A 26,108-nucleotide genomic window follows, 5' to 3' on the forward strand; every position below is an offset into this window, starting at 1 on the left:
TTTTTAAAATGTTTTTTATTTATTACCCTATTTAAATTGTTTTTAAAATAAAATAAAATAAATAATATTCCATATTATTTTAAAGGGGATGTTTAAAGATAATGATTAAATAATGCCACCCTGAAACTTAACCATTAGGGATTATAGGTTATGTAGCATGTATAAGGAATAATTTAAGTATTAAACTAGGTTGGACTGCGAGGGAGAGAAATGTGTGTGTGTGTGTGTGTGTGTGTGTGTGTGTGTGTGTGTGTGTGTGTGTGTGTGTGTGTGTGTGTGTGTGTGTGTGTGTGTGTGTGTGTGTGTGTGTGTGTGTGTGTGTGTGTGTGTGTGTGTGTGTGCGTGTGTGCCTAAGAAAATACTGAGAACAATTAAACTGTGTTTGAACCGACCTGGCTAGAACTCTGAGAAACTTATGATAGGACAGGGAGTACTTCTCAAGGTTTCTCTAATCTCAGGGGAATGGAACTGTCGGCTGGGTAGTGATACACAGTGCTGAGAACTCTGGAGAAGAATACAACTCACCTACTGTTCGTGTGTATGAATGTGCGTAATTAAGGAGCATGGTATAAAATGGATGTCTTTGTATTCTTGACTTTAGAATGTTCTCTGAATAAACTGTACTAACCTTTTGCATAAGCTGAGTCTTTGCCTAATTATTATTATACCCATGGTCTTACAAACCTCAGGGATTGGTCGAAGCTATTGATTGTTAGTTATTATCATTGGGATTGAAAATTCTCATGACAAGGGGGTAGATCAGCTTTAATATTGCTGATAGATTGTGGCTTCTATCAATGTAATTGTTTGCATCATTTCCAATCCCCCATATTTTTGGGGGTATATACTGTATATATTCCTTCTATATTATTTTCCCCTAACCCGACCACCCCTCCAGTAATTGGAGTAAACTAATGGACAACATTACTTACATTACAGTTTATACATACTGTCACGCCCTGACCTTAGTGAGCCTTTTTATGTCTCTATTTTGGTTTGGTCAGGGTGTGATTTGGGTGGGCATTCTATGTTCTTTTTTCTATGTTTTATATTTCTTTGTTTCTGGCCGAGTGTGGTTCCCAATCAGAGGCAGCTGTCTATCTTTGTCTCTGATTGGGAATCATACTTAGGCAGCCCTTTTCCCTCCTTCTGTGTGGGATCTTGGTCTTTGTTTGTGTGCAGGGAGTTTGCACATCGAAGCTGTTCGGTCGTTGTATTCTTTATTGTTTTGTCCTTTCAAAGTTTCACCTCGTTATTAAATTATGTGGAACTCAAAGAACGCTGCGCCTTGGTCTCTTCCTTCCGACGACACCCGTTACACATACTATATACATTTGACGGACACAGTATATTTTACATTAGTTATCTTTTCTATTGTCTTAGTTTCTATAGATTATAAATTTAAAAAATTTGCTAAGAGTATTATAATATTATTGATCGATTGACTATGATATTTCAAATCTCCCAGAAGTGCAATTTGTAGAGTTAGCTTCAAGTAAATACTTGAAAATTCTTCAGCCATTTCTGAACCTGTGAACAAAAACAAGCTACATATACTGTAGGCAGTACCAAAACAAGTTATCTATTAATTCTGTATGTTCGCAGCAAAATCTGCAGAGATGGGATGGTTGTATCCCTCATGTATACAGTACCAGTCAAAAGTTTGGACAAACCTACTCATTCAAGGGTTTTTCTTTAATCTGACAATTTTCTACACTGTAGAATAATAGTGAAGACATCAAAATTATGAAATAATACATATGGAATCATGTAGTAAGCAAAACAGTTTTAAACAAATCAAAACATATTTTAGATTTTACATTCTTCAACAAGCCACCCATTGTTTGATGACAGCTTTGCACACTCTTGGCATTCTCTCAACCAGCTTCACCTGGAATGCTTTTCCAACAGTCTTCAAGGAGTTCCAACATAAGCTGAGCACTTGTTGGCTGCTTTTCCTTCACCCTGCGATCCAACTCATCCAAATGATAGTCTAACTAAGCGCAAACCAGATAGGATGGCGTATCGCTGCAGAATGATGTGGTAGCCATGCTGGTTAAATGTGCCTTGAATTCTAAATAAATCACAGACCGTGTCACCAGTAAAGCACCCCCACACCCCACATCAGCTCTGGGTCGCCACTGATGGAACCGGGGGTGCCTAGACAACTCGTCGGGCTTCCATGCCCTAGCTGGCTCGAGAGGTTTCCTTGCCCCGGTTGGCTCAGATGGTGCCCATCCCACGTCGGGCCTCAGCCAGATCGTCAGTTCTTGTTCACCCAGCCGGTCCAGGAGTTTTGTTTGTTTGGGGTGGCTTCCGCCGCCGATGGAACCGGGGGTGCCTAAGCCAGCCTGTCGGTCTTCCTGGCTGGCTTGAGAGGTTTCCTTGCCTTGGTTGGCTCGGCGGCTTCCCATCCCACATCACACTCCACTGGATCTTCAGGCTCCCTCTCTGCAGCAGGATCGACAGGCGTCTTGCCTCAGCCGCATCGTCTGGCTTCCATTCCTCAGCTGGCTCGCCAGGCTCTCACGCTCCTGCCGGTTCGTTGGGCTCTCACGCCCCAACCGGCTTGCCCAGTGCCCATGTCTCGGCCAGTTCGCCCCGTTGGGAAGCCGGGTCACGCCCCAAGAGGGGAGGGTACTGTCACGTCTGCTCCCGCTCTTCCCCTCCTGGCGCTTGAGGGCACCAGGCTGCCCTGCATCACGCACTCCTTCCATCCATTACGCACACCTGCCTTCCCTCGTCACGCATATGAGCGATATTGGACTCACCTGGACTCACTCATTACTTGTTATTACCTCCCCTATATTTGTCAGTTCCCCAGCTCTGTTCCCCGCTTCTGCATTGATTGTCTTTTATTTGTGTTACCTGTTTGCTGACGCTGTTCCTGTCTCATTCCATGTCTGTTATTTATTAAATGTTTTACTCCCCGTACCTGCTTCGTCTCTCCAGTGTCATTCCATGTGACATGATTAGGATGAATAATATCTGACATTACCTTTTTAATTCTATGCACTATGAAATCTGCTAGAATTTTGGCATCACAACACTGGAGTGTAAGCGGCGTCCAATCTTTTAGGTGGACTGGATCTTTATATTTACCACCTGGTTCCTGTTTCAGCAATAGTGAAATCGGACCTTCTTGCTGAGTATCTGATATTCTACCATTTTTATAGAAGTAGTTAAAACATGCTAATAACGGTCCTTTGAGTACATCGAACAATATTTGAAATACCTCAACTGGTGTGCCATCAAGCCCTGGCATTTTCCGGACTTGAAGGCTTTAATTGCATTTAGAAGTTCCTCCTCTGTACAGCTGTCTTTCTGTACAGCTGTTAATTTTACACTATTAATACAACCTTACAATTAACTTCAGAAGACTGAAATTAAAACATATGCTTAAAATACCTCCTTTTTCAAAATATTGTTTGTTGAATCCTGGATGACTGTCATTTGTACATTATTTTTAGTAGAATTTCTATGTTGAAGATAAAATAATTATTTGACGCATTTTTACTCATATTTTCACGGCCGTCAAAAGGAGGAGACCAAGGCGCAGCATGGTATGCGTACATTCTTCTTTATTCTAAGAATGAACACTGAACAAAAATAACAAAATAACAAAACGAACCGTGAAGCTACACAAATGAGTGCTGACAGGCAACTACACATAGACAAGAACCCACGAACACAAAAGGGAAAATGGCTACCTAAATATGATCCCCAATCAGAGACAATGATAAACAGCTGCCTCTGATTGGGAACCATATCAGGCCACCATAAACATACACATCACCTAGACCTACATACCCTAGACTTACAAAAGCCCTAGACAATACAAAAACTAGCGTATCCACCCTTGTCACTCCTTGACCTAACCAAAATATAAAGAAAACATAGATATCTAAGGTCAGAGCGTGACAGTACCCCCCCACAAAGGTGCGGACTCCCGGCCGCAAACCTGAACCTATAGGGGAGGGTCCGGGTGGGCCGGAGACCCCGGACTGGGGACCGTCGCCGGAGACCCCGGACTGGGGACCGTCGCCGGAGGCTCCGGACTGGGCACCGTCGTTGAAGGTTCTGGACTGGGGACCGTCGTTGAAGGTTCCGGACTGTGGCCCGTCGTTGGAGGTTCCGGACTGGGGACCGTCGTTGAAGGTTCCGGACTGTGGCCCGTCGTTGGAGGTTCCGGACTGTGAAACGTCACCGGAAGCTCTGGACTGGTAACTGTCCCCGGTGGCTACTGGCGCACTGGAAAAGTGTGCTCTTCATGGTTGAATCCAAGTTTCAACTGTACCGGGCAGATGGCAGACAGTGTGTATGGTTATGGTATGGGCAGGCATAAGCTATGGACAATGAACACAATAGCATTTTATTGGTAGCAATTTGAATGCACAGAGATACAGTGACGAGATCCTGAGGCCCATTGTTGTACCATTCATCCGCCGCCATCACCTCATGTTTGAGGTGTGATTGGGGACATTGCCCTGTGTAGGGTGCTGTCTTTCGGGTGGGACGTTAAACGGGTGTCCTGACTCTCTGAGGTCATTAAAGATCCCATGGCACTTATCGTAAGAGTAGGGGTGTTAACCCCGGTGTCCTGGCTAAATTCCCAATCTGGCCCTCAAACCATCATGGCTACCTAATCATCCGCAATTTACAATTGACTCATTCATCCCCCCTCCTCTCCCTTGTAACTATTCCCCAGGTCGTTGCTGTAAATGAGAACGTGTTCTCAGTCAACTTACCTGGTAAAATAACGGATAAATAAAATAACATTTAAAAAAATGCTTGCACTGCCCAATGGTCCCCCCACCCACTTCGCTTTCCCCCATTGAAAGTGAATGGCTTCTGATGTTTCATGGTCGTCACTATCTTCCATAGCCACAAAGTCGTAAACCCTGCCCATTACTACAATTTATTAACCTAACAATAACCATAGCCCTAACCTTAACCACACTGCTAACCTTATGCCTAACCCTAAGACTAAAAAGCAATATTTTTGTAGCCAATTTTGACTATGGCTTTGGAATCTGACTTTGTGGCTATGGAAGCTAGTGGAAACTATGTTTCATCGCCCCCTGTGCAAAGCTGCGAAGTTGGCCAATCACATGAAGTTAGCCAATCACATCACGGATGAGGCATAATTCATTTCTGTTTAATTTAAATAACAACATTAAACCCTTGTTTAGCATGATCTAGTCCAATTGTGGCATGTTTGCCATTTTTTTTATCCGTTTGCATCAGTTTAAATGGGGGACTTTTATTTTGAATGCAAACCGCCGATTCCACAGTTGTTGCTCACGCTAATGTTGTTCACGACACACACGTGGCTACACTAACCACAAACCGGACGACTGGGAGACGCTTGGCTTGGTTCGACCGCAGCGTTGAGTGAGAGAGGGGATAGCTCTGAACAGTCAGGGTTAGACTTTCAGGGAGTGTGACGAGCAGGTCGTGAATAAATTAACCGGGTCACCATCCCCCGTATTCCTTCCCAGCAAGGTAAGAGTTTATTGAATGTGTGATTATTGAATTATTTCACAAAAATTGGAAAGATTTCAGTTTGATATTAGCCTATTTGTTGGCGGTGAACGCTTTGGATAAGCGCTCTTTGAGTGCCCCCAAGTAGTGACATGAGTACGGAACTCGATAGAGCGCAACGTCGCTTGACATGACACTTGGGGCTTGTTGCTGTTGGTGACAGTTGCAAATGCACATTTAGAATTTAGATTGTATTTTACAGCCTAATTTATCCCAAGAAATCCTTTGCTTTTTCGGTTTTTAATGTCCGCGAATAGAGCGCCAACTTTATCCAATTCTCCGTTGGCATGGAGGGTATGGATGTGACATATTACGTCACCACTTGTTCTGTGTTCTCTGTGGAGAGGAAATCATGTGAAGAGAGTGGCACGAGACGCGTTCACTGACCTATTATAAACAATTTATCACGTTGACATATTTGGTTTTCATCCACATTGTATTTTGTATTCAGAACCACTTCTTAAGTCATAGGCCTATTTAGTAATATTTCTTTCGGTTTACAGTATTTACAAAAAGTCGAGAGAGCGTAAAAGAAAGTTGCTGGAGAAAATTGAGGGCGTGCCTTTCTGTGCCAAATTCGAGAACTGTCTGTATCTTATATCAAATCAAATAGTTGAAAATAAACACAAAATCCTCTTGCGATAAAACGACTCTACAAGTATCTATTTGAAGCTAAATCAAACTGCATACACTGCAAATTCCAGATTGGGGCGTTGTGCAGTGTGCTGAAGTTATACACGAAACTGAATGCCCTCGATTACAGTGAAATGTAATAGTGAAACCTAATTTGAACATCATGAGAGAAAGTCAGTGCTTTCTATGTTTACCTGATATTAGTTTACAATGTGGGGCTATGATTTTAGTTTTTAACATGATTCGGTTATAGGCTACAAAAGTTGTATTTAGACAGTTACTAATTGTATCATAAACATCTATTATTATATCTTTTTGTTTGACATTTGTCAGTGTCAGATATTGAACTTAGTGGATGTTTATACTGAGGTTAAACTTCACTGAACTTTTACAAACTGGAGGGCCCGGTGCCAGTCTGTTTCAACAAAAACAGACTGGAAGCCACCAGAGAAACTCTAGATCCTGCTCTTTTCTCAGATCAGTGATGAGAAACCTGTTTGACAAGGCACCCCTGACCCAATGGACCAATCCTTTTTAATACAACAAATCTGTATTGTCCCCAAAGACAGGTTCAGAAACATAGGCCTACAACTATAGCTTCGTTACCATAGCCACTATTACCATGTTATTCCCACTTTGCTATAATGTAAAGTGCTACCAACCAGTTTGCCAGGCCTCTTCCCTCTTGGCCTCTATCCCTCCTTTGAAAAATAGGTATTTTGACTTCAATGGGACAACCAGGTAAAATAGAAATGGTCATATATAAAATGCCCTTGTTTTGTGTTCTGTCTAGATGGCAGACGTAGAGCTGGTGAAGAAGATGTTACGGGAGGTGCTGACGGCCAATAAGAGCGGACCCGGGGTGTCTTTGTCCCGCCTCCAGTCTGAATACAAGGATCTGACTGGTGAACAGATCCCTCATAAGCAGATGGGTCATGGCAACCTGGACGCTCTGCTGCACAGCATGCCCAGCGTCGTCCGCATGGAGCGCAACCGCTCTGGGGAGGTGAGGAGAGAGTGTGTGTATATATATATATATATATATACATACCTACATGTATATACACATACACACACCAACAGAGAGATGTATGGATGAGCAGACAGACAGACACACAAACACACATACAAACTGAGACACTGAGAGCGGGGTACCACAGGGTACATACACTCTTTAGCTCACACCAGCTGGATGCTAATCGTTCAGAATCATTGACTTTTGAAAAACGTCATTTTTCAGCCAGCCAGCCACTGGATAAAATGAACAGTTCAAGCGTTCTAATTATCCCCTAATTACCAGTTCTAAAAGTCAGACTGATAATGTAGCTATTAGCTAACTGTTGTGTGTTTGTGTGTGTGTGTGTCTGCGTGTGTGCATCTTTGTGTATGTGTGTGTGTGTGTGGGGGGGGTGTTCTCTCTTCCCTCTCCAGATGGTGTATTTCACCTCGGTCTCTGGTGAGACTGCCCACGTCGCCAAGCTGGTGGCTCGCCAGCGTACCTCGAAGAAGACTGGACGACCTCAAATGGTCAACTGTCAGATGAGAGTGAAGCCTGCCGCCCCTCTCGTCCTCAACGGTAAGGCGTGTGTGTGTGTGCGCGTGTGTGTGTGTGCGTGCGTTTGTGTGCGCGCGTGTGTGTGTGTGTGTGTGTGTGTGTGCTTTTCCATAACCATTAGACTTGTAGACCTATAGAATGGCAAATTGGGTCTTATCTGAATAGAGGATGCTTATGTGACTGTCACTGAATGCCTTTAATTGTATTAGCAGAGAGGTGAAATTCAAGTGTTTTGAAACTAAGATTTCACCTCATACTGATTCCATGGAATGCCACCTTTTGGATCAAAACTGGGGAACATTCAGTTAACTTATCAAATTACACAGACACTTGAGCTTGTTTTTAGAATATGCCTGAACTCAATGCCCTACACGAGTTTGCAATGGTACAATGATGTAGGACAATGAATGTACTTGATATACAATTCTAAGTTGCCAGGTTGAAAGTTAATTTATAGATATTTATAGATATTTTGGGCCGGTCCAGAGGTACTAAGAACAAAAGCCTCGTACAAGACCAGACGCTGTACCGACACAGACACACTAAGAGTTTATTTTCAAATTGGTATATCCACCAATTTTTCACATTTGTGTTTTTAAAAATCAGAAATGATTACTTTTGGGTACATTCATGTATCTGTAAAATACTATTCTCAGATTTTTAATTCATAGATTTCAGATGTGTATGAAAATGTTTTTTTTTGCTAAATGCTATATATCCATTGTTTAGCTGGAATGGAATGTCCATATCCTGTATGTTTAACTGTGATATGTGGTTGTCTCACCTAGCTATCGTAAGATGAATGCACTAACTGTAACTCGCTCTGGATTAGAGCATCTGCTAAATGACAAAAATGTCAAATGAAAATGTTTTACATACAGATCTCATATTACTGTATTGAATGTTTTTATTTAAAATGTATAATTTCTAAATTTCTTTATTAAAAATGTAGTTATTTGTTATATTTGACTGTAAAACCTAGCAGGACTACTTATTTCTCTGAGAGTGAGGCGGATATATAGCATTTTTCAAAAAAACATGACTATTTGTCGCTCTGAAACCATTAAGTGATTTTAAACAACTACGTGTCTGTCATTGAACAACCCCATTCCATGATTTGATAGTGAAAAAACACACCAGTCTCTTTCATAATTTCTTTATACAATAAAAGCTCATTTACAAACATTTCAGAAAATGGATATATAGTGTTTTGGAATGAAACTCTTTACACACACACACACACCGAGTTGCTGTACTGAGACACACACACAGTCGTTGTATAGACACCCTCGCTTGGATCAATAGTCTTAGCTGGGATCAGCCCCCGTTCAGGAAATGTGAAGGGAGAGAGAGAGGGGAGGAGAAGGGAGATTGAGGAAGAGAAAGGAGGGAGGGAGAGAGAGAGCGGGTGGGAGGGAGAGCAAGAGACAAAGAGAGATGGGGAGAGAGGGAAGGAGAAAGAGAGGGAGTCTAAGCGGACAGAGAGAGAGGAGAGAAGCTCATGCAGTCTCATCGCAGCAGCGAACAGCGGATTTAGAAGCAAACGGCGAGGTGCTGATTCACATGCCAACGCAGCAGCCTCTCTCCCTGCATTCTCTCTCCCTCCTCTCTCGCTCTCTCTCCTCTGTGTCTCTCTCTTCCTCTCTCTTCCTCTCTCTCTCTCTTCCTTCATATCTCCTGAACAGGGGCTGATCACAGCTAGGAATATTGATCCTTTCTGAAATAGAAAACCAAGGGACTCTGGGACTGTGATGCCGCTACTGCTGCTGTGTCTGCCGTCTCTGTCTCGCCACCACCGGTGTCGCCTCACCTAACCTCAGACGGCATGTCTCTAGAGGGGGAGGGTCACTGGTATGCATTGAGACAGGCCAGCGCGTACTGTAATTAGCTATAGCTACAGCCTATATCTGTGAAGGCGGTGGGATACGGAGGCTGCCGATGTTTGCTGCTGTGGTGTCTCAATCTCAGCAATAGCCAGGCTTGGTGAGTACTAGGTTCTACAGAGGAGTGGAAGGGAGGAAGAGAAGAGTAGAAAGGATGAACAGTGGAGCAGGGAGGGAGGAGGAGACAGTCAGGCTGAGAGGTGTGGTGTGGTGTTTTAGATCTGGGCTGTTTGTTGTGTGATGTCATGTCAGCTGGGTTGGGCTGATATGGATGATTTCTTACCAGAGTGGGGCTCAGGCTGATGATGTCATACTAGGGTTGGATCGGATCAGAGCCTTTACAATGTAAATAGAAGGCTCTGGATTGGATAGGGTGTCGGAACTAGGTTAATGGGTAGGATGTGATGTTAGTGCTGCAGGGGTGTTCTTTGTAGAATATCTGGCATCCAATCAGAGCTTGGATTTTTCTTTAAAGAGTATGACGATGTCGTGATTGAGCAGATTAGGAATCTACGATGTCATCAGTTGGATGACGATCGCACTGAAGGTTTTATAACTTGTCAACCTTGCTTTAAGTTATGAAGTCATTGCAAAGTGAACTAGAAGGTATCAAATCAAATGTAAATCAAATCAAATCAAATTTTATTTGTCACATACACATGGTTAGCAGATGTTAATGCGAGTGTAGCGAAATGCTTGTGCTTCTAGTTCCGACAATGCAGTAATAACCAACAAGTAATCTAACCTAACAATTCCACAACTACTACCTTATACACACAAGTGTAAAGGGATAAAGAATGTATTGGTCACATGCACGTGTTTAGCAGAATGCTTGATGTATTTTTGCAGGTGTGTGTGTGTGTGTGTGTGTGTGTGTGTGTGTGTGTGTGTGTGTGTGTGTGTGTGTGTGTGTGTGTGTGTGTGTGTGTGTGTGTGTGTATATGTGTGTGTGTGTGTGTGTGTGTGTGTGTGTGTGTGTGTGTGTGTGTGTGTGTGTGTGTGTGTGTGTGTGTGTGTGTGTGTGTGTGTGTGTGTGTGTGTGTGTGTGTGCGCGCATTGCTTATCCGTGTATGTAAAGTATATACCAGAGGAATTCAAATTGAGGTACGGACTACGACCTTTTTTTTTGTTCTACCTGACAATTCATTGCACCCACTTGGTGTTCCAGGTCTAAAGCAGTCCCTGATTGGTGGGGCAGAATGACAAAAAGCAGTGGAGCTAGCTTCCAGGTCCAGATTTGGTTTTGAGGGATATATACTGTCCATATATGTGTGTGCATTTCCTATCATCCTGACATCACTATCTTTCTCTCCTCCCCAGCCAAGCCCAGAACCTCCCTAAGACAGCCAGACCATAGGGGTCGAGGTGTGGGGCGTGGAGGAGGAAGTGGAGGAGGCGGGGGCGGCCGGTCAGGGGGCCAACATGACTTTAGACAGGGGAGGGACATGAGGGACACCCAATCAGAAGGGAAGACTAATCAGAGTTCCAACCAGAACAAACCAACCCATCAGAACACCACTACCACCAGGAAGTCCTCTGTGCCCTCAGAGAGGTGAGTGGTTATTGGTGGAAACCATAGACTAGACTGGTTAGACTACACTATTAATTCTAATCATGACTGACATTAGTTAAATAGAAAATAATGGAGGGAAAAAACTTTTCTCCCCTTGGGGGCCTAGTAGTGTGAATAACTTTCCTCGGGGCTTGTTTAAAATGCTGTCTCTGTAAAATTACTCTCTAGGAACCAAAAATGAGGGCTTCTTATTTGGTCCCTTTAGGTTGTCGTGCTGTTATGTAAATAGTTTGAGTTTCTTCCTCTGTTTAGGAAATATTACCTTGAGTTGGAAGCATTGCCATCACTGTGAGGGGGGAAAATTTGTTCCATGGTCTAAGAATCAGGGAAATGAAAGGACAAAAAGAACTAAGACAAGGATTATTTATCTGTCAGTCACTCTCCTCTCAGTTTCTTTCTTTCTCTTTCTTTCCTCCTCTGTCCTCCTCTTTTTTTTTCTTTCTTCCTTGGTGCATGACCTGAATGAGAATAGAATCATGAATGAAGGGCGCTGGAACCCAGTGGTTGGTTTAGTTTAGTGGGGCCAGCCATTTCTTCCCTCCCTCCAACTCTTCCCTCAGTCCCCCCCCCCCCCCCTCTGTGCTTATTCAGCAGTAGCACCAGGGATGCAGCAGCCTCTCTCTCGCTTTCCCCCCCCCTCCCTCTCCCACCTCTCTCTCCTCCTCTCTCGCTTTTCAAGCACAATGTGGCTAACAGCTAGCTAATGAAAACAACTGACCTCACCCCGACTCACTCTTTTTATTTTGTGTGTCATTGGCGCTCTCTAACCAGACAATGGACCACAGGAGAGACCGGAGTGACATGGCTGAAAGCAAAGGGACAAGGCAGGCTAATCCCTCTCCTATTCTACTACAGATTAACAGCCCAATGAATCAGCATATCTGTAGTAGTACAGTCTGGGCACTTTCATCTGACGCCTCAGATCAAATGCAGAGGGACGCGCGTGGGAGCACACAAACAAAGCAGCACGCACACACACACGAGAGCATGGACACACACACACACACACACACACACACACACACAAACACACTTTTATCTGCAACTAGAGGAAAAATCTGGGCGGTGCAGCCACTGATCGCTTGGCCATTGTCAAGTACTCACTGGTGGTATGTGAGGGTTTGTGGGGTCAATCACATTTTGGCCGCTCTCAAAAGTTTGTCTGGCTTCCTGTTAACTGTTGGGGCTAATACAATTGAACAGTTATAGCAATCCATCGTAGTTGACAATGTTTATTTTATAATAGTTTAATGTAGATTCCAGTCAAAGATACATCTCAGTTTTATATACAGTGGGGACAGAAGTTTTGAGCATATGCCCTCTCCTGATTAGGAAAAAACTCATAGGCTACAACTAGGGGAGTTTTTCCTGGTCAATCAGGCAACATAATGTTGTTATGACAAACTATTGGCCCCAATTATGTGTGGCTGGGGTTGTGTAGCCAAAGAATGGCCTGTTTATGGTGCATCAGTACTTTTCTGCCCGGCGACCTAGTTGTATAAGCGTATGTATTCATAATGTTATGTCCCTATTGTCTAAGGTCATTCTGGGATGGAGAGACTCCCATCAGAGAGCATTATGGGTAGTATGGTGTAATCAGAGAGGCCGTCAATAGAAATGGTATTTGTAGGAAGGCTCACCAACGCATGGACTTGAATGGGCACCGTTCTAGGAATTATTCTACTTCCATGAGGAGACCTCTAGACTATCTCAGGCCTCTAGACTCTAGAGCACAGGGGTATTGTTTATGGAGTGTGTACAGAATACTGTAGAGTCTAGTCTAGCACTGACTAGGTTGACTGAGTGATTTCGCTGGCTTCTTCCACCAACGTTTCTGTTTGGTTGAGAAATGGGGACGCAAACTGAAACGATGTTTCCAAACAGGAAACAAACAGGCAAAGAAATTCAAGACATATGTTTGTTATTCCTCCACTGGTTCATAAGTGTCTGTTTAGATGCAGTAGAAATGGCTCAAAGTCAACACTTCATTTTCTCTCTTTTCCTTTTGTGTAGGTCAGACAAAAGGATGACACTTCCATCCCGGTTCCAGAAGGAAGTGCACGCTCACCTATCCAGGAATACCCAAAGCAACAGTAAGTAGGACTCTGTAAGAGTGTCTCAGTGTATGTCCAAGAGCAAGGGTTTTCAAGGCACACAGCACGGCTGCTTTCATCCTTACACTCTAATCAGGGATGTATTTCCTCGTTCAGAGATGATTCTTTACATCTGAGGCCTTTCCAGGTACTAGAACCTTATTCAAACAGTTATTAACAGAGGCTGGACGCTCTGGTTCCTGGCCTTTAAATGACTGTCCTTTAAACGCAACACATCTCAAAGCAAGAACGTTACAGGCCAGAGTTTAGCTTCAGGCTACAAACTCATGATGCTCTTCTTAGTAAAAAGATACAGGTCCAGGAAACAGACTGTTTCTTTTGTGTTACCTTGATACACCAAGAGTCTCTCGCAGTGTAACACGTCGTTCTTAGATAAGCTACACCTACTTAGGTCCAGGAGTTTTTCTCTGGGCCCTAGTTGCCTGGTCAGGACAGAGTCACTTGACTTATTTACTCCATATCACCCCAATAACCAGGATATACCTGTAGAAGTTCGTACACATCCATGCCTAACCAACATACGCTTGACCTAAAATGTCTTCCTCCCTTTATTCTCTCCTTCAGCTCCCTCAAACCTAAACGAGAGTGCTGGCTCTGGGATGCCCAAGCCGCAGCACTCCCCCAAGGACTACAACCCCTCTGCCGGTGGGAACTACAGCCCCCAGCAGGTGCAGGGGCGTCTCAGAGAGGTGCTGAACAAATACAGTAATGGCTTCTGGGTGTCTAAGTTACCCCAGCTCTACAGAGAACTGTACAAACAGGACCTGCCTAGCGAAGCGATCAAAGATCTGGAGCACTGGACACACGTATGCACTGTAAGTTATAGTGGATACTTTATTTACAGGTCACATATTTTAATGAATATGAATTTAGGAAAGATAAATAAATGAAATGTGTTTGCAAAGTGTGATACTGATATTGTATAGGGGTGCATTGAGTAAATAAATGTTCCTATAGTTAGATGGATACTCATCAGTATGCTGAATTCAATCATCTGGTTTGCATGAGCAAAAATATTTGCATCTTAGACCTTTTTTAAAAGTTGATACTCTCTTAGTCAAATATCCTGTAGGTCCCCACAGCTGCATAGCATATGGTGAAATACGTTCTATTATATGATTGATTACTCCTGTATTATTGTTTTAGATCTGCTGGTTCTATGTATCTGAAGAAGGATCTGGCCTTCTCTTCTGTTTCAGGTAGAGAAACCTTGCAGCAGTAACCCAAAAGAGTTACTCCTGTACCCAGCTAAACAACCAACACTTACACAGACCCCATCCCCTGTCCCTACCAGAGTCCTATCCCCTACCTCCGCCCCTTTCACTCCATCCACGGACATCAAACCCCAGTCAAAGCCCCCTACCAGCCCCCCTACCAACACCATGAGCCCTCTCCCCCTCACCCCCCCGTCCTCCTCCCCCAGTCACCCAGCCTCCCCCTCCACCCTCTCCCCCGACTTGAAACAGAAGCTCGGGGAGCTCCTAGTGAAATACAGCAACGGTCTATGGGCCCACGCCTTACCCAAACTCTACTTGGACACGTACAAGACAAAACTCCCCGAACATGTCCTGGAGAATCTCTCGCTGCTCTCCGACTTCTGCACCGTAGACTACCCCATGCCGGACAACCCCAAGAGGGCCATCCTGTACAAGAGGACCAGGGAGGAGGAGAGCTGCAACAGGAGGGAGTCAGTGGAGGAGCGCAGGGCCAGAGAGGAGGTAGGGAGGAGGCTCAGTACCCAGGCTGTACCTCCTCTCCTCATCCCCAGGGAGGAGTACCCCTCTGTGCTGGTGGTGGAAGCTACCAATACCAACGGAGTCATACTTCGGTAAGAACCTCTGTAACAGGCACAGGCTGTTATGGCAGTTGTTTGGTTATGGGTGATTGGTACTGGCTCTGATGGACAGTTGTTTGGTTATGGGTGATTGTACTGGCTCTGATGGACAGTTGTTTGGTTATGGGTGATCGGACTGGCTCTGATGGACAATTGTTTGGTTATGGGTGATTGGTACTGGCTCTGATGGACAGTTGTTTGGTTATGGGTGATTGGTACTGGCTCTGATGGACAGTTGTTTGGTTATGGGTGATTGGTACTGGCTCTGATGGACAGTTGTTTGGTTATGGGTGATTGGTACTGGCTCTGATGGACAGTTGTTTGGTTATGGGTGATTGGTACTGGCTCTGATGGACAATTGTTTGGTTATGGGTGATTGGTACTGGCTCTGATGGACAATTGTTTGGTTATGGGTGATTGGTACTGGCTCTGATGGACAGTTGTTTGGTTATGGGTGATTGGTACTGGCTCTGATGGACAGTTGTTTGGTTATGGGTGATTGGTACTGGCTCTGATGGACAGTTGTTTGGTTATAGTTCATTATGAACAGGGCATGGTTTGTTGACCAGCCCCTTGGTGCTGTTGGAGCTGGACTTACAGCACTGAAAATAAATGAAAATTACTTTGCTGTCCCATAAAATGTGGTTGTGCTCTCTCTCTCTCTCTCTCTCTCTCTCTCTCTCTCTTCCTCCTCTTAATCGCTCCTAACCCCTCTCACCCTCTCTTTCTCTGTGTGTGTATCTGCTCATACCTGTGTGTATTAACTCGATCCAGGTACATAGGAGAGGGCTACTCCCAGGCCCAGGAGGCTCTGGAGGATGAGATGAGAGAGTTCTACTGTTGCCAAGACAACAACAGTCGTACCCCTCTGACCTCTCCAACCTCGGGTCAGCTGACAGCCGTCAGGGCTGAGGAGGAGGAGGAGATACTACGAGCACAAGTCACAGAGGTCATGACCGACAAGGTCAAGGTGAGGTCAAAGGTCAATTGGTTGGAACTTAGACAATGGAATTTAATAAAGATACATGGATTTCTATTGCTTCGGTTATTTGTCATATTAAACATCTATGGTGCCATGTTACTGATATGAGGATAGGATGAGAGTTTATGGTTTGACATTTTAGAAAATGAATTACATCTCTCTGCTTTTTTCCACACATACTTTTTGTGTCTGTTGGCGAATCTGTAGGTTTACTATGTGGATCACGGGTTTTCGGAAGTCATCAGCAAGGCCAAAGTGTTTGAGCTGCATGATACGTTTTTCAAGCTGCCTTTCCAGGCCACCAAGTGTAAATTGGCTGGTGAGTTTTGATTAGAATTTTCAGTTATATCTTTTTTAACAATAGTGTTGAGGGTTGGATTCCGTTTTCTTTCTTCTCAATGAAGTGTCTGCCTGCCTGTCTGTCTCTGTCTTCTTATCCAGGTCTGGAGACCTTCTGCCAGGAGCCTGCTGTTCTGAAGAAGTTTGAGTCCATGGCTAGCGGAAAGATCCTATTGGCTGAGATCCTGGAGAGAGAGCAGACCCCATTGGTGGTCCTGTATGACACGTCGCAGGATGATGATGTCAACATCAACGCAGCCTGTATCAAAGCCCTGCAGGACAAGACCCTAGCCAGCCCCCTACAGGTGGGCTACTGTTATTGTAATTTGCAGCCAGTGGGTTGAAGAGATTCTTGAGCATCCTTCATCAATACTGTACTAATCCATGTTTTTCAGTCATGATTATTTTAATCTTACGTAATATCTAAATATTAGCCTTGCCATTTTCAAACTTTAATGAACCATGGAACAGATTCCCAGATGCCAGATTGCACGTTCACATTTTTAAACAAGTGTAATGGGATCATGTCTAACCCAAGCCATGGTTCTCTCTCCCCCTGTAGGTGAACAGTGCCTATATGAACGTGGCGGTGAGAAGTGTGTGTTCAGACGGGACCGTATACTGCCAGCTCCCGTCTCGAGGCCTGGCCAAACTCACGGAGATACTGGAGAAGACCGAGGCTTACTTCCACTCACAGGTACCTGTAGGTGTGTGTGTGGGTGCGTGCGCAACCTTGTGTATGTATGTGCCTGCGTGTGTGGTAGAGCCTCTGTCACTCATCCTTATACTCTGAGGAGGCATAGTGGCAGATAGTTGTTTCCAGATTGAGATTAAGGAACATAATCTGGGTTTAAGACACAGGCCACTTAATCTGATCACATGACACTGGAACTGACCTACTGGGACTGACCTACAGGCCACATACTACTACTACTACCTAGCGTAATCCCCAGTTATAATTCATTAAAACGGGTCAAATTGTTCCGATTTATTTCAGATGCATACAATACAGATGTATACATAGCACAAGGGCAGGTTACATAATGTTATATGTATCTGGTATTTTGTTATTAAATGATGCATTGTTGTTATATAAAAACAATATTGACTGTGACAGTCACCATAGGCCTCATGTTTCTTTTTCCCTGTGTCTGTCTCAAGTTGATGACATAATCCTGCTCCATATTGATGACATAATCTCTTCTGTGTGGCAGGTGACATCAGAGTTCCTGGTGTCCAGACCGTTCTGTGGTAAAGGCTGTCTAGCGCGCTACAAAGGCAAATGGTCTCGCGTGGAGGTGAGATGGATACTATTACCTCAGAGTCAATACTGTATAGCTGATGTGGCAGAGACAGATGGATACGTTTTGCTAGCTGCTGCCAAATAGGAATGATGTCTACACTTTGGTCCAGAATGAAAACAAGTGACCGTTAATTTCAGTCCTTTATCCACTCTGGTCATAGGAGTGTCCTATCTTTGAGAGTGAGCCTCACTTATCTTATTATATCATTTGTATTATTTTATCCATCCCAGGACACCCTGGAAAACGGTGATAATTGTTGCTGAATGGACTGTCCTGGTTAAAAAAATACGAACTGAGCTGAACTCATTGTGTACAGAGATAACCCAGACTCATGACCTCTCTCGCTGCTTTCCTACAGATAACCAACCTCCATGGCAGCAGAGTCCTAGACATCCTTTTCATAGACTTGGGGGTCCAGGCCTCGGTGGAGGTGTTTGAACTGAGGGAAGTCCCTCCCCCTTTCCTACGCGACCTGATTGCTATTCCACCACAGGTCAGCACATGAGAGGACAGAGGAGGGATGGTGTGTGTGTGGTTTGTTATGAGTGTCCATCCTGAGGGTTTTGCTTTGAAACAAAGGCCTGTAGGTGTTCAGATAGTCTGACATCCTGGTAAACTGACATGATGTGAATGGTAATATCCAACAATGAAAATACAAACAATATGTATATAAAATACTTTTTTTTGCTCAGAAAACTTGGGGGGACAAGTAAAACCACCCGTGGGCCTCTAGGTGGGGAACCCTGAAATAGAGCCTCCCACAATGCAAGTGATGTCTGCATGGTGCAGTTGGTGAAAAGCAACTGCAGCAACTTGAAGGCGACTTCATCAAAAACTGCATGATTTTTTTTTGAACCATTATGCAAATATTTTGAAAGGCGGTGACCAACGATGGTCATCGACTTGACTAAAGTGATCCGCTCGAACACGCCCACTCTCTAGGCAGTGAAGTGTTGTCTGGGTAATGTAGTCTGATGTGCAGTAGTCTCTCTCCAGGCAGTGAAGTGTTGTCTGGCTGACCTGGCTGTTAGTGGCGTGGGCTCTTGGACTCCAGACGCTGTTCAGTGGCTCCGAGACGCCGTGCTCAACTCTACTGACTGTAGTATGAAGGTACATGAACGCACACACATACTCATATGCATACACAAACACATGCTGTAAATCTGCGCTGAGACACATGATATACAGTTGAGGTCGGAAGTTTGCATACACCTTAGCCAAATACATTTAAACTCAGTTTTTCACAATCCCTGACATTTAATCCTAGTCAAAATTCCCTGTCTTAGGTCAGTTAGGATCACCACTTTATTTTAAGAATGTGAAATGTCAGAATAATAGTGGAGAGATTTATTTCAGCTTTTATTTCTTTCATCACTTTCCCAGTGGGTCAGAAGTTTACATACACTCAATTAGTATTTGGTAGCATTGCCTTTAAATTGTTTAACTTGGGTCAAATGTTTCAGGTAGCCTTCCACAAACTTCCCACAATAAGTTGGGTGAATTATGGCCCATTCCTCCTAACAGAGCTGGTGTAACTGAGTCAGGTTTGTAGGCCTCCTTGCTCGCACACGCTTTTTCAGTTCTGCCCACACATTTTCTATAGGATTGAGGTCAGGGCTTTGTGATGGCCACTCTAATACCTTGACCTTGTTGTCCTTAAGCCATTTTGCCACAACTTTGGAAGTATGCTTGGGGTCATTGTCCATTTGGAAGACCCATTTGCGACCAAGCTTTAACTTCAGGACTGATGGCTTGAGATGTTGCTTCAATATATCCACATACTTTTCCATTCCTCATGATGCCATCTATTTTGTGAAGTGCATCAGTCCCTCCTGCAGCAAAGCACCCCCACAACATGATGCTGCCACCCCCATGCTTCACGGTTGGGATGGTGTTCTTCAGCTTGCAAGCTTCCTCCTTTTCCTCCAAACATAACAATGGTCATTATGGCCAAACAGTTCTATTTTTGTTTCATCAGACCAGAGGACATTTCTCTAAAAAGTATGATCTTTGTCCCCATGTGCAGTTGCAAACGGTAGTCTGGCTTTTTTATGGCGGTTTTGGAGCAGTGGCTTCTTCCTTGCTGAGCAGCCTTTCAGGTTATGTTGATATAGGACTCGTTTTACTGTGGATATAGATACTTTTGTACCTGTTTCCTCCAGCATCTTCACAAGGTCCTTTGCTGTTGTTCTGGGATTGATTTGCACTTTTCACACCAAAGTGCGTTAATCTCTAGGAGACGTAACGCGTCTCCTTCCTGAGCGGTATGACGGCTGCGTGGTCCCATGGTGTTTATACTTGCATACTATTGTTTGTTCAGATGAATGTGGTACCTTCAGGCGTTTGGAAATTGTTCCCAAGGATGAATCAGACTTGTGGAGGTCTACAATTTATTTGGCTGATTTCTTTTGAATTTCCTGTGATGTCAAGCAAAGAGGCCCTGAGTTTGAAGGTAGGCCTTGAAATACATCCACAGGTACACCTCCAATTGACTCAAATTGTGTCAATCAGAAGCTTCTAAAGCTATGACATAATTTTCTGGAATTTTCCAAGCTGTTTAAAGGCACAGTCAACTTAGTGTATGTAAACTTCTGACCCACTGGAATTGTGATACTGTGAATTATAAGTGAAATCTGTCTGTAAACAATTGTTGGAAAAATGACATGTGTCATGCACAAAGTAGATGTCCTAACCGACTTGCCAAAACTATAGTTTGTTAATTAACAAGAAATTTGTGGAGTGGTTGAAAAACGAGTTTTAATGACTCCCACCTGAGTGTACGTAAACTTCCGACTTCAACTGTAGTCATTGTTTTTTTACTCCACCAGTGACCATTTCATAATTTCTTGTTAAAGTTACCTTTTACTGCAGTGGGCTAAATCAGGGTCACACAGAGTGATTCTTGGTATTCTTAAACAAATCTATTTGAGGCAAAAGTATACACCTCACACACATTGTTATAGGCTTAAAAAAAGAAGACACCTGTACCATGTCAGATATAGAGTTGAAAGTTATTCCATTTTGATTTTGCATCCCAATATTACACTTTATATACATTACAGAAGACTGAAATATAACAAAACGGTTTGACATAGAAACACAGGATTTCCGTCATTCTTTATTGATATTCTTGATTAATTATGAAAAATATTAATAACATTCCACCCATGAGGCCAAAGAGGGTGCTTTTGGTCATTGACTGCAGGAAAGGTTTACAGTTGAAATCCTCTGAATTATCTTTCTCTCTCTCTCTCCACCCCCTCCCTCTATCCCTCCACAGATAGCCAAGCTGGACAACACCAAGCGCAGCGTAGTCCATGTCTACCTGTTCACCGACAAGAATTTCCACGACCCCACGAGAAGCCTCAACCGCCAAATGGCCGCCTCTGACCTCTTCAAACACCAAGGAGACGTCTTCCTAAGCAGCCACAGGTAGGGCTAGGAGTTGATTTCAAAATCAGTCTATTTCTGATTCCTAAAGTGTGGAGTCTCCTGCCGTTGTGCTTGACTCTCGTGGGGTTTGCATAAAGGAAAAATACACATTTTAGTGACAATTGACAATAAAGTAGATGTTATGTTATCACAGCCCTTCCAAGACCTCCACCTGTAACTCTACTGCCACCCTCACAACCACAACCACAACCACTCCCAGCTCCAATGGGACCAAGCCCCAGCTACGACGCGCCCACTCTGGCTCGGGACCCAGGCCAACGGGGGGTACAAGCACCACTCCTGGAACTCCCCCACCTCCCTCAACCACCGCCCCTATTAAGCTACCCCCGCTGCTGGACCTCCCTCCTGCAGGTCAGAGACATATATTTATATGTTTACATGCTTCATAATGTTTATTTTTTATCCGAAAATTAAAGTACTTGTGTTTTGTGCAAAGCTGTTTCCAACCTCCCGTCTGTTGTTCCCCCTTCCCATGTCCCGTTCGTTGATTTAAAAAGATTGATGCCCCCCCAAAAAAATCTATGCATCGTAGTGCTGAAACCTCAATGTCCTTAAACTCTCAAAATCTATGCCTCTGCTGCAGGTCACAACATGGATATCTATGTGTCCGTGGCCTGCCACCCGGGTCACTTCGTACTGCAACCCTGGAGAGATATGTACAAGCTGGTAGTTCTGATGGGAGAGATGATCCTGTACTATAATAAAACAGAGGAGAAGCCTCTCAAAGTGGAGAAGAATCAGATATACGCTGCTAAGGTGGAGAACAAGTGAGTAGAGGGAGGAGTGGGTGGGAATGGATCTTGGGAGTATGTGTGGGAACTGTAGATTTCAAGTGTGTATGAGGGATTTGGGTAGGGCTTCTAGTAGGATAGTCTGACTGCATTCAATAATTTGATTAGCCATCTAGTTTATTCGGGCCCCCCGGGCTAAGAATTAACTAAATGAACTTGATTAATTGACCTCTAACCTCTGACCTCAGTTGGCACCGTGTGCTGGTGAAGGGGGTGTTGACCAACGGCCTGGTGTCTGTCTATGAGCTGGACTACGGTAAACACGAGCTGGTCAGCGGCACCCAGCTTCGCCCACTAATCCAGGAGTTCAGACAGCTGCCATTCCAGGGCATCACTGCACAACTCGCAGGTAACTAAGGAAGTGTTGCCCTCCCGCCAACCATATTATGTACCTTAGATTTTGCTATTCACCTCAACATAGCAAAGTAATCTACAACAAGTGGTTCTTGATATTGGCACTCGTAAAAAAAATAGTTATGTCCCTCAAAATGGGTTCCTTTTGTTGTTGTTGTTGTGAACACACACATAAAGCATCCCTACCCTCACTTAGTAGTGTGTCACATGGGCCTTAAAAGGCCCAGTGCAGTCAAAAACATGACTTCCTATATTTTATATATATTTCCATACTATGAGATTGGAATAATATTGTGAAATTGTGAAACTCATGATAATGCTCTTTTAGTGTAAGAGCTGTTTTAAAAGACTGACGTTTCAGCCTGTTTTGGTGGGATGGAGTTTTGGTCTGCCTGGTGACTTTACCAGGCGGTAAATGAGTTAATAGACCAATAAGAAAGAGAGTTCCAAACCTATCTGCCTATAAGAGCTAGTTTTCAGTTTTCCCCTCCCCACTCCCTGACAATCCTAGCCAAATTCTTGCTTAAGAAATGCTAAGAGGCTATTTTTGTTCCTTTTTTACAATTTTAATTGAAAACAATCACAGTAAGGTACTTAATTGTTACCCAGAAATTATTTGATATTGAAAAAAAAAAATTTGCATTGGACCAAGCTCCTTAAGGTCCTGATAATTCCATGAATTCAAAACCTTGGAGAAGGGAGGCCTCTGGTGGCAACGATAGACATTGGCCGTGTCCGAATACCCATAATTGCATTCTAAATAGTAGGCTGTTTGGATATAAGAAAGTTTTATAGTATGTGAAATGTAGAACATTTTGTTTGCTTTAAATGCCAAGATGTCGGAATTTCATCTTGTAAAATTTGCTGCACACTATTGAGGAAAAGAATCGTCTTTTCACACCCACGTGTGTTTGACAATAGCTGATAATCAGAATAGGGGACACGCTCTACAGAAATGTATGAATGGCGGGGAACAAGCACGAATATGCATTAGATGATGCCTTCTCATTATGGATGAGTAGTATGTTCATATTTGTTGCTTACTACATACGTTTTTACTAAACATTACGTTCTAAATAGTATGTAGTAAGAATAGTACACATTATGTAGTTTTAGTAAGTAGTAGGCAACACAGATTTCGGACACGGCCATTGACTGGAGAAATGCCTTTCCGTTTTATGAAATTATAAGGTACTTTCGTGTGCCTTTTGTTAAAATAGTTTTCAGCATTCAATGCTGATGTACAGTATACATTATTTTGGTGTAAGTCTATGTGACATTCTCACTCCACCAATAGGAGTGAAGCCGAGGCAGTGGTCGGAGGAGGCTTCCATCGTGTTCCGGAACCACGTAGAGAAGAAGCCGTTGGTGGCCCAGCTGGAGGCCGTACAGGAAGCGCATCACCCCTGGGACAGGAAGTTGACCGTCTTCCTGGTCGACACCTCGCAGGAGGAGAGGGACATCTGGGTGCATGACATCATGGCTGAGTTCACAGACGAACTCACCAAAGAAGTGTAGTTGGATAAACTGTGCACAACAGTGCATCTATAGTGCTGGTTATGGCAGGAACAACTAGGTAGGTCTATTCAAAACAAATGTAAAAAATATATATACACATTTGTTTTGGATACCTAAGTGTAGTTGGATGCTGGACTTTGCTGCGGACGTTGCTATGAGAAACCAGAACGCTTGTTGGGGTTGCTATGGGAGACCATTGGGAGATGGTTTAGAGATATGTCACTTAGACTTGTCATTTTGTGTTTGAGAGTGGGGTGACACAGTGACCAGTAAAACACACTCCCAGCAGCATGGCATGATATTTTCATCAAAAGCTCAATAATATCACCCTCGTGCTGACTTACCTTCAAGCTTTGCCACACAGAGGGGTTGTCATAGTAAACTGTTGAATATCTAGTCTTGATATGGGATGGGTTTCCCAAAGCCTTCGTAGCTAATAATATGGTACAGTACTTTGTTTCTCTGGACAATCCAGACTCACACCACTTGTTGAACAGCAAAGTGCTTCATTTGACAAATTCCGTTCCTTAACTAGAAAACATTGATATATCTGTTTCTCTCTCTTGTCCAGGTTGTGGAAAGAAATAGCAGTCAACATTAGCTACAAAGGATTTTGGAAACTCACCTATGGCTAGTAGCTTTCATTAGGCTACAGTGTCTATATAAAGAATTTCTACTCTGGCTATACAAGCTATGGAAATGTATATGTGGTGCATTAGCTGCATTATCGATCAACGATGCACAAAAAGTATTTAACTCAACTTGTAAGAGACTGTGGTTGGTTTAAAGGCCTTTACCAATAGCCTGGTAAAACTAGATTGGAAGGTGACCAACAATAGTTAGTGCCGCATTCGGTCTGTTATAACCAGGCTATCTTTACCAAGGTCTGTTCATGGGAATCTGATATAAAAGGTATGTACGTGATACATTATGTGATACATTATCTGATACATTATCGATCAGCAACGCACAAAAAGTATTTAACTCCACTTGTCAGAGGCTGTTGTTAATTGAGACACAGAGTTACAGTATGAAGGCCTTTACTTTACCCAGGCCTGTTTATTTGAATCTGACGTCATGAAGGTTTACAAAACATAGTTTAAAGGGATAGTTCGGCAATTATTTTGTCCGTAGACCGCTTTCAAGGTAAGGAAACCAATAAGTAAATATGTTAAAATCACTGAACTATCACTTTAAGACATTCCCTCTAGTGAATTGATGATGCAAAGAAGCCATTGTTATTTCTTATTTCTATTTCCCGCTCATGTGACTTAGCTCGGTTTTAAAAACGTTGGTTTTAATTAATTTATTTTTAATTCATTGATTTTGTGATTTTGTGTCGGACAACAAGACTTTCTGCAGATACAGTATTCTTAGACCAGGAGTTTTGAGTGACCACGTGACCTGACCGAGGACATTTTGGGGGGCCCTAGCTACAGTATTAGGATATTACTGTACTATAGGGCCCAAAGTTTTTTTCTGGTCATGTCATCTAGGTCGGGAAAAACTCCTGGCCCTAGATACACTGCATGATATGTTGGAAATTGTGCTGAATTGCGTGCACATAATTTGATAATACAATATATGCTAACCGGTAGTTGTGTTTACCTGACGATACTCTCTGGTTTACCGTTGGAGTGATGGGATCGTTGGAGTTTTACTGAAAACAGAATAATTACAGCCCAGCTAGCACATTTCGTTCCTTGGAAGTTGTGGGAACGTACATTTTTGTTTTCCTGTTGGTTCTGGGAACGAAACCATACGTTTTCTGACCGGTAAAACTGAATGTTTTTTTAACGTTCTAAGAACGGAGGTGAAAATTTTGCCTGTAGGGTGAAAGTCCATTTTTAGGTTGCAGGAAGGTTCTGAGAACGTTTTACTATGGTTCACTGAAAGTTTTTTCTCTGTGGTTTTATTAACGTTCTGATAGCGTAAATTATAGATTATTTGAAGGTAATTAAATAAGTAATAACTTACTTCAAACTTTCACTGAATGTTTCAATAAGACGTTTAATACCACTGCTAGCTTAGTTTAACTGTTTTAAACTCTAAGCACAGATAGCACACATGGGAAGAGAAAAGTATATATATGGTTACATGGCGTCAGTGAGATTTTAACCAATGATCTTCTGTTCTCTATCCATGGAATTAGTCTTCTACGCCACCAGGATGGAGCTAGCATGCCATGTTTTTATTTTTAAGCTGTTCATTTTAGTCTATTCAAACAGACC

The 26,108-nt window shown here is 43.3% G+C and overlaps 1 protein-coding gene across 1 annotated transcript; it reads left to right on the forward strand.

Moving 5' to 3' along the window:
• Nucleotides 1–5,355: 5,355 nt before the first annotated feature.
• Nucleotides 5,356–26,101, forward strand: tdrd7b (tudor domain containing 7 b). The gene is made up of 19 exons (XM_038996217.1): nucleotides 5,356–5,505; nucleotides 6,971–7,183; nucleotides 7,609–7,753; nucleotides 10,936–11,167; nucleotides 13,202–13,281; nucleotides 13,867–14,117; nucleotides 14,502–15,130; nucleotides 15,911–16,106; nucleotides 16,326–16,437; nucleotides 16,560–16,762; nucleotides 17,020–17,154; nucleotides 17,672–17,755; nucleotides 18,120–18,254; nucleotides 18,758–18,871; nucleotides 21,042–21,193; nucleotides 21,348–21,565; nucleotides 21,798–21,981; nucleotides 22,194–22,354; nucleotides 23,657–26,101. The coding sequence occupies exons 2-19, from the start codon at nucleotides 6,971–6,973 to the stop codon at nucleotides 23,875–23,877; spliced, it is 3,465 nt and encodes a 1,154-aa protein (XP_038852145.1). The 5' UTR covers nucleotides 5,356–5,505; the 3' UTR covers nucleotides 23,878–26,101.
• Nucleotides 26,102–26,108: the final 7 nt, after the last annotated feature.

Source organism: Salvelinus namaycush, chromosome 6 (assembly GCF_016432855.1).
Source record: "Salvelinus namaycush isolate Seneca chromosome 6, SaNama_1.0, whole genome shotgun sequence".
NCBI classification, from domain to species: domain Eukaryota; kingdom Metazoa; phylum Chordata; class Actinopteri; order Salmoniformes; family Salmonidae; genus Salvelinus; species Salvelinus namaycush.

What these genes read in the sequence shown, in the direction of transcription:
- tdrd7b (XM_038996217.1), top strand. Translation starts at nt 6,971, where the DNA reads ATGGCAGACGTAGAGCTGGTGAAGAAGATGTTACGGGAGGTGCTGACG. An exon ending in TCCTCTGTGCCCTCAGAGAG is followed by an intron (nt 11,168 to 13,201) that starts GTGAGTGGTTAT and finishes CCTTTTGTGTAG; the next exon opens with GTCAGACAAAAGGATGACAC. An exon ending in GCAAATGGTCTCGCGTGGAG is followed by an intron (nt 17,756 to 18,119) that starts GTGAGATGGATA and finishes GCTTTCCTACAG; the next exon opens with ATAACCAACCTCCATGGCAG.